We start from the raw sequence: 13,733 nt of genomic DNA, 5'->3' as shown, positions 1-13,733 counted from the left end.
AGGCAAAGACTATGGGAGACCCACTCCCCAATAATGGGAATAATGTTTTTAATATGCTGTACTGCATGGCTCTTGTAAGGGGCTTTAAACTCATCTTGTTAAGCTACTGTGACCTCCACGTCTCTTCCAAGGGGCATTAAAACCGTCTTGTTAAGCTACTGCGACCTCCACCACTTTTCCAAGGGGCATTAAAACCGTCTTGTTAAGCTACTGCGACCTCCACCACTTTTCCAAGGGGCATTAAAGCTGTCTTGTTAAGCTACTGTGACCTCCACCACTCTTCCAAGGGGCATTAAAACCGTCTTGTTAAGATACTGCGACCTCCACCGCTCTTCCAAGTGGCATTAAAACCGTCTTGTTAAGCTACTGTGACCTCCACCACTCTTCCAAGGGGCATTAAAACCATCTTGTTAAGCTACTGTGACCTCCACCACTCTTCCAAGGGGCATTAAAACCATCTTGTTAAGCTACTGTGACCTCCACCACTCTACCAAGGTGCATTAAAACTGTCTTGTTAAGCTACTGCGACCTCCACCCCTCTTCCAAGGGGCATTGAAACCGTCTTGTTAAACCACTCTGACCTCCATGTCTCTTCCAAGGGGCATTAAAACTGTCTTGTTAAGCTACTGCAACTTCCACCACTTTTCCCAGGGGCATTGATATTGTCTTTTTATTCCACTGCGACCTCCACGTCTCTTCCAAGGGGCATTAAAACCATCTTGTTAAGCTACTGTGACCTCCACCGCTCTTCCAAGGGACATTAAAACTGTCTTGTTAAACCACTCTGACCTCCACTTCTCTTCCAAGGGGCATTAAAACCGTCTTGTTAAGCTACTGTGACCTCCACCACTCTTCCAAGGGGCATTAAAACCGTCTTGTTAAGCTACTGCTACCTCCACCACTTCTCCAAGGAGCATTAAAACCGTCTTGTTAAGCTACTGTAACCTCCACCACTCTTCCAAGGGGCATTTAAACTGTCTTGTTAAGCTACTGCAACCTCCATGTCTCTTCCAAGGGGCATTTAAACCATCTTTTTAAGCTACTACAACCTCCACGTCTCTTCCAAGGGGCATTAAAACCGTCTTGCTAAGGTACTACGACCTCCACCACTTTTCCCAGGGGCATTGATATTGTCTTTTTATTCCACTGCGACCTCCACGTCTCTCCCAAGGGGCATTAAAACCATCTTGTTAAGCTACTGCGACCTCCACCACTTCTCCAAGGGGCATTAAAACCGTTTTGTCAAGCTACTGTAACCTCCCCCACTCTTCCAAGGGGCATTTAAACCGTCTTGTTAAGCTACTGCAACCTCCACGTCTCTTCCAAGGGGCATTAAAACCGTCTTGTTAAGCTAATGCGACCTCCACCACTTTTCCCAGGGGCATTGATATTATCTTTTTATTCCACTGCGAACTCCACGTCTCTTCCAAGAGGCATTAAAACCGTCTTGCTAAGCTACTGCGACCTCCTCCACTTCTCCAAGAGGCATTAAAACTGTCTTGTTAAGCTACTGCGACCTCCACCACTTTTCCCAGGGGCATTAAAACCGTCTTGTTAAAGCCCTGTTTCGCTCGGAAATGCTGGAAGCCGAGCGGGATAGGGAAAAAAATGTAAAAGCACTCATGACAAAGTGGAGGGGTTTTCTATTGAAGTATTACACAAATGAGGAAATTCAAGGAGCTGTGAAGCCATTTCTGTGTACTAGCTGGTATATAGTAGAAGACATGAGTGGAACATTGGGTAGGTTAAAAATTGCTGATCCAAATGTGGAAGGGAAGGAAGCTATAGAACGTGTCGCATAGGTGAGAGGAGTTATAAGACACTGAAATAAATACAGAACTAACAAGGTCGCTGTACATAGGTATTCCTGTATGTCTGGGATGCGGGAGGGCAGTTGGGGATTATTCTGTTAAACTGTTTTCTGTTTTGTTTTTGTGGTTTTTTTTTATTTTTTTTATTTTTTTTTCCTTTCTCACTGAACATGATATTCAAAAATCCGGAATAATACTATTGATCAACGATGTTACCTTTGCGAGAGATGTACCTTAATGTATCCAGAGTCCAATAATTGGAATACAGTTGTATAAAGTGAAAATTTCAATAAAAAGTATTGTTAAAAAAAAAAACGTCTTGTTAAACTACTGCGACCTCTACTACTTTTTCAAGGGGCATTGATATTGTCTTTTTATTCCACTGCAAACTCCACCATTCTTCCAACGGGCATTGCATTTCCCCCTAATTTTAGTCAACTTTTCCTTTTCAATGCATAGGTGAACACTAAGAGAGACCCACTCCCCAATAATGGGTAGAAGGTTTTTAGAATGCTGTAATCCACGTCTGTTTCAAGGGGCATTGCAGTTCCTCATAATTTTTGGAAAGCCTTCCATTCACTGCTTAGGCCAACAGTGCACAGGACACCCAGTTGCAATAAATGGAAAAAACGGTTTAGTTAAGGCCCTCTGACCTCCATGTCATTTCCAAGGGGCATTGGAGTGCCTCGAAAGTTTTGGTAGGCATTGCACTCACTGCATGCCCTATAACTGTAGCCGAACCTCTCCTTTTGGTACAGAAACATATCCTACTAGACATGTGTGGTTGACTGGCCTGATATTGATGTGAATGGTCCCTATTCCTCCTGCTCTTTCTCCTTTGCCACCACCTCATCCATCATTCATCACCTGAAGCTTTGTTTTAACGGGAGTCATAGAACAGGGATAGTAGCAGGAAAACATCCAGCAATCCTCGGAGGAGGTAGGATATGCGCCAAAACGCTGACCACCTCAGGCTTAGCCGCTACTACATACATGCGCTTGCATTCCAAGAAAACAAAGCAGATGCTAACTTCTATCATCATCATCATGCTCCTCACCTTGGCACTCTCAACTCCCCTGATGGAGAAGCCAGGGCCCACCGGAGGAGTCTGGTTCTCTGGTGGGCTTGTCCAATGCTGCCCTAAAGCAGGCCCGGCTAAGAAAAGTTTGGGGGAATGTTCCAAAGAGAAATAGGGGCGGCTGGGGACCGTTTATGGACACCCGGATGCAGGGCAGCTGGGGAACGAGCGTGGACACCCGGCTGCCCCCTGGCGGCTGGGGACCGAGCGTGGACACCCGGTCGCCGGGCGACTGGGGACTGAGTATGGATACCAGGCCGCCGACGCAGCCCTGACATGGTGGCCGGCGTCTGCCTCTACATGTCTAAAAGGCCCAATTTCAAGTGCAAGCAAGCTAGCAGTATGGTATTGCAGCCTAGGGGTGGGTGGGTGGCAGGTTGCACACTTACGCTTGCATTCCAAGAAAACAAAGCAGATGCTAACTTCTATCATCATCATCATGCTCCTCACCTTGGCACTCTCAACTCCCCTGATGGAGAAGCCAGGGCCCACCGGAGGAGTCTGGTTCTCTGGTGGGCTCGCCCAATGCTGCCCTAAAGCAGGCCAGGCTAAGAAAAGTGTGGGGGAAGTTTGAAGGAGAAATAGGGGAGGCTGGGAACTGTTTATGGACACCCGGCCGCCCCCAGGCGGCTGGGGACCGTGTGTGGACACCCGGCCGTGGGGCGGCTGGGGACCGAGTATGGACACCCGGCCGCCGGGCAGCTGGGGACTGAGTATGGATACCTCACTGCCGAAGCAGCCATGAGATAGTGTCCAGCTTCGGCCTCCTCCAAACTAAAAGGCCCCATTTCAAGTGCAAGCAAGCTAGCAGTATGGTATTGCAGCCTGGGGGTGGGTGGGTGGCAGGCAGCATACTTGCGCTTGCATTGCAAGGAATGGGGGAGGTACAATTGAACCCTGCCCTGGGACAAGGACTTGCACGGGGATAAGTTGCAAGTCTGCATCTTCTGATGCGGAAAGGATTACTTCTGATGGGCACACTTTTAGGCAGTGACCTGGGTGTCAGAGATGCTTGTGTGGCACCCCAGGGGTCTGGTTACCACAGTAATAGAAATATTACGTCTGAGAGCAGGTGGGAGGTTTCCTGGTCAGGAGCCCTTAAACATGCAACACCTCCTGTCCCAGGCCAGATAGGGGAGGAACCTGCCCTATATAAACTGGATCTGGGGCAGGGTTAGTTAGACAGAGCCTGGAGTGAAGTTCCAGACAGAGGGCGAGAAACAGCTAGGAGCTCTGTAGGAGCAGGGGCTGAGTGCCAGGGACTGGAAGCAGATATTGCTCGTCCTGGCTGAAGAGACTACGACCAGACAACGGATTCCGAGGCTGTGGGAACCTCTAAGTCCAGCAGCAGAAACCAGCCGGCAGGGGATTCCAGGTCCTCTGGCCATAGAAGCCCGGAGGCTCAGTCACAAGGAAGGGACCAGCACCGCCATCGAGGAGCGGAGGCTATCAGAAGGCCCCAAGTCACCAGCCATATGGGTGAGCACCACACAGTATACTCAGGGACGTGGGCTACTTCCACTCGCTTACAGCAAGGTAGCCAGGATGAGTGCAGATAGATGGGGAGGCCTACAACTCCACCTGGCCAGGGGAACTCCTGCTTGCTCACAGACTGACCAGGCCCCTTATGCTAGCCAGTACTCCCGGAAGGGTCTGCCTTAATATCATCAGTAAAGACCCTGAACTGCACTGCAAAGACTCTGAGTCGTTCCTGCTTTCTCACCGCATACAGCACTACTAGTACTGGGATGCCCGCGCACCATCACTCCCATCATCCACATTCCCTGCCCTGAGGCCATACTCTTCCCGTGGGGAGTTATCCCATCTTTAGCTGCGCACACCACACCAGCCTCAGCGGACTGCCTCGCAGTGGCGGTACACCCTGACCGCAATCCATGTGTGGCGTAGTCGGACATTAAACCACAAAAACCCTATAAAGACTGCCACTGGTTTGACCACCCTGAGCCACGGGACTGGGTCGCCGCCACGGAGACTACAACCCCCAGAGACCCGGCTCCGGGTAAGCCACACGCGTGTACACTCGGCCCAGGGGGCGCGTCAGCTTTGGCGTAGTCGGCAGGATTTCGTGCCCGCAACCACCGGGTACTGCGTGCCTTCAAAAGACTGTCATACCTTCCATGGTGAAGGTTCCCGCCATCCGGGGCCGTTTCCCGCCATCTTCAGAAGTTTCCCGCCATCCGCAGTCGTTTTCCCGCCATCGGACGCCATCTTCGGGACGCCGCGCGGGAAGAAGAGGGGCGTGGACGCCGAAAGTGCGCGAGACCCGAAGCTCCGCCCCACGCACCGACGCTGCACAAGGTCCTGGAAGGGAGAGAGAGCGACGCTGACGTCACCAGGACGCGACGCAAGGTCCTCGTCGGGAGCAGAACCAGCGGAGCCGCGGCCTACAGAAGAGGATCATCGGAAGGTAGGGGGGAGGAAGATGACGGACACGGAGGGACCCTCTACCACCAGCGCGGCCACTGCCTCAGTAATGCCATTTACAATGCCTTATATCCCCGGAGCGGCCTGGCTGCCCCAATACTCAGGGGAGTCGCATACCCTAAGCGACTTTAAAGAGAGACTGTACAGCCTATTTAAGGTATACCCCCTGACGGAGGGCCATAAAGTGAGCATATTGATAGGCCAGCTAACCGGCGCAGCCCAGCATGAAGCAAAGTCCTGGTCAGTCCGGGACAAGGAGACCGTAAAGGAGATCTTGGCCCGTCTGAAGGACACTTTTGATACCCGCACCTCAGCCGAGATCAAAATGAGATTTTATGGGTGCAAGCAGCGGGCCCAAGACAGTATAAGAGACTATGCTTTGAGTTTGCAAGAGGTCCTGGGAGCCATTAAACAGGCAGACCCTGACAGTGTGCGGAATGCAGATGAACTGTTAACTGAGCAATTCATTGAGGGTCTGCTGTCCAACGCCCACCGAACCTAGTTGCATGCAATGGCCTTGCTGAACCCTGGTTTAGACTTTGCAAAGTTCAAGGACAGGGCCATCCAGGTGCTCCGAGAACCGGCACCGGGTAGCGCTGTAACCCACCGGCGCCCTGCTATTACCTATTATCAAGAGGCGGCGCCCTTGTCTGCAGAGCCTGTAGGAGCTGGTGCGCAGGCTTTGGACAACAACCCGGCTACAGACCTGCACCATCAGGTCCAAGAGCTAACTAAAAGCGCAGCCGCGCTAACCCGAGCTTCAGCTCTGTTGGTAGTTGAACCTACAATTCCCACCCTGTATCTTCTCCCCAAGATCCATAAAAATGCCGAGATTCCCCCTGGACGCCCCATTATTTCGGGTAGGGGGAATTTCTTGGAACATGTCAATAGGTGGATTGACTCCCATCTGCAGCCACTGGTGGAATGCCTACCTTCTTTTCTGAGAGATACTGGCGAGTTACTTAGGAAGGTGGATGGACTATATGTTGAGGATGATACCACCCTGGTGACTGCCGATGTGGAGTCACTCTATACCAATATTAGACATGCGGATGGTATTTCCGCGGCTAAGTTCTTCTTGGGCACCTCATCTGTACCTTATGCCTTAAGATCCTTGATCTTGGAACTGTTGGAGTTCTCTGTACATCATAATTTCTTTACATTTAAGGGGTCTTTTTTCCTGCAGACCCAGGGGACAGCAATGGGTGCGGCTTTTGCGCCGTCCTACGCCAATCTGTTCCTGGGTCTGTGGGAAAGAGACCTCTGCCTGACAGATCGTGAGGAGTCAATGGGTCGTGTCCTCTTTTGGGCACGCTACATTGATGACATCCTCATGATCTGGCAGGGTTCAACACTAAAATTAAAAGAATTCATGGACCAATTAAATGGGAACGTATGGAATATACATCTTACATATCAGTCCAATGAACAACAAGTTGAATTTCTGGATGTGTCACTGATAAGGGATGACACCAACTGTCTACAGACGACGCTATTTCGGAAACCTACATCTACCAATATGTTGCTACATGCAACATCATCCCACCCTAAACATATGATTAGATCGGTGCCGGTGGGACAGTTCCTCAGGGTTCGGAGGATCTGCTCCACCGACACCGAATTCGAACGACAGGCCTCTGAACTCAGAGATAGATTCCTCGAGAGAGGATATAGCCGTCGTATGATCAAGAGGGCATATAACAGAGCGAAATTCTCGTCCAGACATGACCTTATCTATGGAAAGAGAAGTGATGAGGGGGCTAAAGAAAATGAAAAAGTGAGATTCATCACCAATTATCATTCTCAATTTTCTAAGATGAGACAGATACTGTCTAGATCTTGGCACATTCTGAGAGCTGACAGTGTCATCTCCAAGTTTATTCCAGAGAGGCCACTGATCACAATTAGACGGTCAAGAAATTTGCGGGACCATCTAGTTCACTCACACTATGAGGGGTCGGAAGTGGCTTCATTTTTGGACACTCAGAGGAGGAGGAGTGGATGCACTCCTTGTGGCCGATGCGTCGCATGCCCAAATGTGGAACGTTGTGATACGTTCTTTGGTTCGGATAGATCTAAAATATATAAGATCAAGAAATTTATCACCTGCACCACCAAACATGTCATATACTTTGCTACATGCCCATGTGGGCTTATATACATAGGTATGACTACTCGTCAATTCAAAGTGCGAGTCCGTGAACACGTTTTGGGCATTATTGCGGCGGCCGGCCACGTGGATGCATCCACTCTCAAAACCCTTCCCCGCCATTTCAAGACCCACCATAATTGTGACTCATCAGCACTCCAGATTAGGGGTATCGATTGTATAACACCTAACATTCGTGGTGGGAGGATTGGCCAAAAATTGGCGCAAACAGAATCTCGTTGGATTTGGACCCTTGGTACACTACAACCGAAGGGTCTTAATGAGAGCATTAGTTATTCCCCCTTTCTCTAAAACCCATACCATATATTAAAATCATAATAGTAATATCTCAATGCGAGTGGCCCTTTACAACCTAGGTTCAATTTTATTCTGTATATGTTTATTAAGTGTATATATTGATTTTATCTCTTTTTGCATCTATCAGGATTTCTCTATGCATCCATGATCGTCTTTCTTTCTGTCGACAGCAGGGTGATTGTTACTGGTGGGTGAGGATGGCTTAGATGTGATGTCGCATTGGATCCTGACATAACGACGAGGGAACGCCGACTACAAGTCGATGCGAGAGACATTAAAACATTATAGCTAAAAGGACTGTATGCATATATTGAGGTCCTACTAGTGTAGTTTCGGGGATTCTATTTGTCTACATTATGTCACTATAGATTTGTTATAATGTGTATTCGTCTTCGCCTCTATATTGACTTTTATATGATGGTTTTGATATATGTTGCGTGGGACTCATGTATGCTGGTGTAATATATGGCGTGCATAGGTTGGTGGGTGAACTATATGGATATATATCTATTTATGTTCAGTATATATATTTCAATGATATGTAATATGTGTACTATGTGCATTACTTCTATCCTTGGGGAGGGTACTGAGGGTGACTCTGATTGTGGATATCATGTTTATATGTATGTGTGTATCAGGTAGACATCGTGTTAGATATGGAATATGTCCCGATCAATTGGTTTCCCCTTGGTGCGACCCTAAAATATACATACAGGTAGTGGATATTTCGTGGTATGCATACATGGATATAGTATATGATATATGGGTAATTGGCCCTAATCAATTAGCTTTTTTGTGGATTATCAATGATATACATGTGGAGGGTGGATATAATGTGTATATATATATATATTCATTGTAGGTGTACCATGAGGACGATATGCCTAATATCATGATACACTGGATATGAGATATGGAAGGTGTGCATCTCATCCATATATTTTCTCTCTTTATAGATGTATATATGATATTTCCCTACTATACATGCTGCCTATGGTGGTTTTCTACCTAGAATCTGTCATCCTCACATGTGGCACATTCCCCCTTCCCCCTCCTTTCCTCCCCTGCCTTCCGTATCTTCTATTCTCTCCCCCTCTCTTTCCCCTGTTGTCCCGTTATATGTTGTGTCTCTGTATTGTTACATGTTTTCCTATTGTCCACAGTTTATATATGTTACTTTGCTATGAGATAACAACTACGATGTGCATCTGCATAGAGGCAAAATGTGTGCTGCGTACATACAGGTGGGCGGGGGTGCTGGTCGGCCTCTGTTTCTGTGGTGATATTGATGTTGTGCCTCAGCTCCGCCCACCCATGGTCATGTGATGCGGAGTCCTGTTGGCGTCCTCATCCCTATGACGATGCACGCATCATGTCCTGTCTCACGGTGTTGTGACTTAGCTCCGCCCACCCGTGGTCATGTGATGCGGACTTAGCTCCGCCCACCCGTGGTCATGTGATGCGGACTTAGCTCCGCCCACCCGCGGTCATGTGATGCGGAGGCCTGTTGGTGTCCTCATCACTATGACGACACACACATCATTTCCTGTCTTACGGCACCTCCAGTGCCTATAAAAACAAGCAATAGAGATGCAATAAACACGCCCCCTGACGAAGGGAACAGCCGAAACGCGCGTAGGGGCGTCTCTCTCGACATGTGCCTCCCCATTATGGACCCCTAACAGTGCTATTGCCCCCTGGTGATTACATTTGGACACTGGAGAGCTGCGGTAAGCATACAATGGGGACATTTATGTTCCCTCTATTCATCTAGTGCACCGCACATGACAATAATAGTAGATAATAGGAGGGTGATATGGTAAATGACTTCTACTGGTTTCCACTATACAGCAGTGAGGGTAATCAGCATATATAGTATCCATTTTAATGCTTATGTGTGTTATATATATATAGCAGATATGATATAATAAAACTAAATACATAGGATCTGGGTCTGCCATGGATTACCTATATTATGGGTCCCTGTGTGGAGTCACATGTAGAGAGGGCTGTTATTGATTTTATTGTCCTTTTTTATAATATTGTACTGACCTTTGTATATGTCTGATCTTTGTATCATAATAAATATTGACCATTTTTTGCTATAGAAGTGTTGATTCGGTCTTCGCTTTTTTCTCTGGTAGTTCTATATTTGGCGATGGAGTCGCATTTAGTCCATATAGGGTAGTAATTAATAAAAGGTACATATCATACCTATATCTACACACATGGTATGATTTATACTACCCATTTATGATTGGTGTTCTTTATAACCCGAACTGTGCAGTCTTTACAGGTCTCTCTTCCAGGATGGATCAAGCTGGCCACCAGTCCGGAGGACGTCCCGTGGCACCGACAGAGGAGGATCCCATCGTCCAGAGGAAGACCTAGCGACAGATACAACGAGGACGGACAACCCATCTGCCGCCGCTGCAATCAACTATGACATATGGCAAGGTACTGTCATTTAAACGGGCACAACCTGGGGCAGAGGGCCAACCCCCAGGCATAAGATCATCAGGCCCATCGAACTGGCGTGATAAATACGTAGGGGGACGTCCGGTCTTGCCTGTGGTACTGGATGGCATTCCTATGAGGGCCCTACTAGACACTGGGTCACAGGTGACTACCATCCCGTACGTGCTCTTTAAGCAGTACTGGAATGACTCGGACATAACCCGCTACCCAGATGACGACCTGAGTATCATCGCCAGCAATGGTCAGCCCGTGCCGCAGGTGGGGTTCAAAGAGGTGACCATTAAGGTCGGTAAGGTCGAACTGGCGGCACAAGGACTGATTATTGTGGACATTGACCGTCATGAGAGTCACCCTAGAATAACCTTGGGAACTAACGTGATTGAAAATTGTCTTGCAGAGGTGATTCTCATTTTACAGCAGGTTGCCAAGAACGGCAGTTCCAGCCAGCAGCGTGTCCTCCAAAAAGAAATCCGGGCACTGATGAAACGGCAACAGGTGAAATTATCTGGTGGTGAGATTGGTAGCGTGAGAATGTGTGACTCGTTCCCTATTGCCATGCCTCCAAAAAGTGAGATGATGATATGGTGCCGGGCAGCTATTGGTCTAAGAGGTAGAGACTACCAAGCAATGGTAGAGCCCGTCTACTCAGACAGTAGGCCCACCATTTTGACATCACGGGGAGTGGTCGATGTACGCCATGGGAGGGTACCTGTCCGCATCGTAAATATCGGGGAGAGAGAAGTACACCTGCCCCGGTATGCCACGCTAGCCAAATTGTTCACCATAAACCAAAATTCTGTAAAGGCCGTAAAACCCTTGCCTCCTTCTCAACCAGAGGAAGGTAACGGCTCTAAGAAACAAACGGCGGACTGGTGTCAGCAACTGCATTTGGGTACTGACTCCACTCCCTCACACCAAAAACAGGGAGTCTACCGGGTGGTTCAGGAGTATGAAAGAGTCTTTAGTAAACACCCTCTAGACTTCAGGCGAGTAAAGGGGGTAGAGCATCAAATCCCCACAGGAGACCATCCACCCATAAAGGAAAGATACCGACCTGTACCCCCTGCTCACTATCAGCATGCAAAGGGGATGTTGCGGGACATGAAGGAGGCTGGGGTAATCAGGGACAGCTGTAGCCCCTGGGCAGCTCCACTAGTTCTAGTGAAAAAGAAGGACAACACAATGAGAATGTGTGTAGACTACAGAAAGGTCAACTGTATCACACACAAAGATGCGTACCCGTTACCTAGAATAGAAGAATCTTTAGCTGCATTAAAATCTACTAACTTCTTCTCCACTTTGGATCTTACTAGCTGGTACTGGCAGGTTCCTGTAGCTGAGGCAGACAAGGAGAAGACTGCATTCACCACCCCGATGGGTCTCAGCGAATTCAACTGTATGCCGTTCGGGCTCTGCAACGCACCAGGAACCTTTCAGCGGTTGATGGAATGCTGTCTGGGACACCGGAATTTCGAGACGGTCCTGTTATACCTGGACGATGTCATTGTTTATTCCACAACCTACAAGGACCATTTGAAACACCTGGCAGAAGTGTTTGATGCCCTGGCAAGCTACGGCCTAAAGGTGAAACCATCCAAGTGTCACCTGCTGAAACCAAAGGTGCAGTACCTGGGACACGTGGTGAGTGCTGACGGAGTGGCTCCTGACCCCGATAAGATCACCATGATTAAAGACTGGCCAAGACCCTCCAGCATAAAGGAAGTGCGGCAGTTTCTCGGGTTGGTAGGCTACTACCGAAGATTCATTCCCGGTTTCACCAAAATGGCAGCTCCTATGCAGGACCTCCTGATAGGTCAATCCAGGAAGGCCAAAAACCAGAAGCCGCCCTTCAGGTGGTAAAAGCTGGAAGAGGAGTCCTTCCGCCAGCTGAAGATGGCCCTCACGGGGGATGAAATCCTGGCGTACCCTGACTACAGCCAGCCCTTTATCCTCCACACGGACGCGAGCAACATCGGGCTAGGAGCCGTACTGTCCCAGATCCAGCAGGGGAAAGAACGGGTAATCGCTTACGCCAGCCGAAAACTATGGCCCACAGAGCGAAACCCTGAGAATTATAGCTCATTCAAGCTAGAGTTCCTGGCAGTGGTGTGGGCAGTGACTGAACGTTTCAAGCATTACCTTGCCTCTTCCAAGTTCACCGTGTACACGGATAACAACCCGTTGACACACCTGGACACTGCAAGACTTGGTGCCCTGGAGCAGAGATGGATGGCCCGCCTGTCCAACTATGAATTCACCATTAAAATACCGGGCGGGACGCTCAAATGCCTACGCGGATGCCCTGTTCAGAATGCCAAACTTACCAGACGTAGGGGAAGATCCAGAAGAACTGGAAGAAGTCGAACTCTCTGCGTTCCACCATCATGGAATTACCCTGTATTCCCACCGTGTAAGGGACAGACGCTCTGCCACGTTCAATCCCTTACCCCACTACAGCTGGGCGGAGACACAAGACAGTGATCCCGCAGTCAGTCTGGTGAAGGAAATGCTGACACAGGCTGATGCCCGTCTTGACCCAGACGCTCCGGAGGAGATCAAGCAACTGTGGAAGGAGAAAAGTAAACTGTTTCTTTACAAGGAGAAGCTGTTCCGGAGAATGGTCAACTCAAGAACACATGAGCTGACCTGGCAGGTAGTGGTCCCAAGACGAGACGCGGCTATGGTTCTGGAGGCATACCATGACGGAGCAGGACACTTCGGATGGAAGAAGCTGGAGTTCCTGTTGCGTGGACGGTTCTACTGGGTAGGCATGAGAGAAGCCATCGAGAGGTGGTGTAGAGACTGTGGCCCGTGCAACCTAAGAAGGAAGGACCGCGCCAGCCAGAAGACTCCCCTGCAGCCCATCATCACCAGACAGCCACTGGAACTGGTAGCCCTGGACCATGTGAAACTGGCTCCAAGCAAATCTGGGTACTTCAGCGCCCTCACCATTGTAGATCACTACTCCCGGTTCCTGGTGGTGGTCCCTGTCAAGGACTTAACGGCTCAAACAGCAGCTAGAGCCTTCCAGCAGCACTTCTACCGTCCACACGGGTATCCGGACCAAGGGCCAGCCTTCGAAGCGGAGGTCTTCCAAGAGTTCTGCAATCTGTATGGCTGCAGGTAGATAAGAACAACGCCCTATCACCCTCAGACCAACGGACTATGTGAGAAAATGAACCAGGTGGTGATAGACTTGCTAAAAACGTTGCCCCTGGAAGAACGCAGTCTGTGGCCTGAAAAACTGCCTGATCTGGTGGACTTGTATAATCACATCCCCGTAGGTTCCACCAACTGTACCCCGGCTTACCTATTGAGAGCAAGACCTGGTAAGCTGCCTATTGACCTGGATATGGGAGTCCTGACACCTGAGGACACCTCGCCAGAGGCAGACTGGGATACAGAACGGCAGCAGCAGTATCGGAAAGTACAGGAGAGCGTCGAGCGAAGTCT

At 49.2% G+C, this 13,733-nt stretch overlaps 1 protein-coding gene and 1 long non-coding RNA gene across 2 annotated transcripts in view; one reads left to right on the top strand and one right to left on the bottom strand.

Annotated features, from left to right (window-relative positions):
• LOC141157376 (uncharacterized) overlaps positions 1-9,102 on the bottom strand; it is a 26,744-nt gene extending 17,642 nt beyond the window's left edge. The window contains exon 1 of the long non-coding RNA XR_012247789.1: positions 9,045-9,102. This is a non-coding gene — a long non-coding RNA (uncharacterized lncRNA). The remainder of the gene's footprint in view (positions 1-9,044) is intronic.
• LOC141157375 (uncharacterized) lies at positions 9,078-13,733 on the top strand. Its single transcript, XM_073644531.1, has 2 exons — positions 9,078-9,532; positions 10,099-13,733. Exon 2 carries the CDS (start codon positions 10,245-10,247, stop codon positions 12,138-12,140), a length of 1,896 nt encoding a protein of 631 aa, XP_073500632.1. The 5' UTR covers positions 9,078-9,532; positions 10,099-10,244; the 3' UTR covers positions 12,141-13,733.

The sequence above is a fragment of the Phyllobates terribilis genome, unplaced genomic scaffold (genome assembly GCF_046119375.1).
Source record: "Phyllobates terribilis strain yellow unplaced genomic scaffold, ASM4611937v1 Scaffold_8__6_contigs__length_399053987, whole genome shotgun sequence".
NCBI classification, from domain to species: Eukaryota; Metazoa; Chordata; class Amphibia; order Anura; family Dendrobatidae; genus Phyllobates; species Phyllobates terribilis.
Note: the sequence above shows the minus strand (reverse complement) of the source record. Positions and strands in the feature narration are given on the sequence as shown.

Bases quoted from the DNA above. Each gene is read 5' to 3' on its own strand.
- LOC141157375 (XM_073644531.1), top strand. From the start codon at position 10,245: ATGACATATGGCAAGGTACTGTCATTTAAACGGGCACAACCTGGGGCA.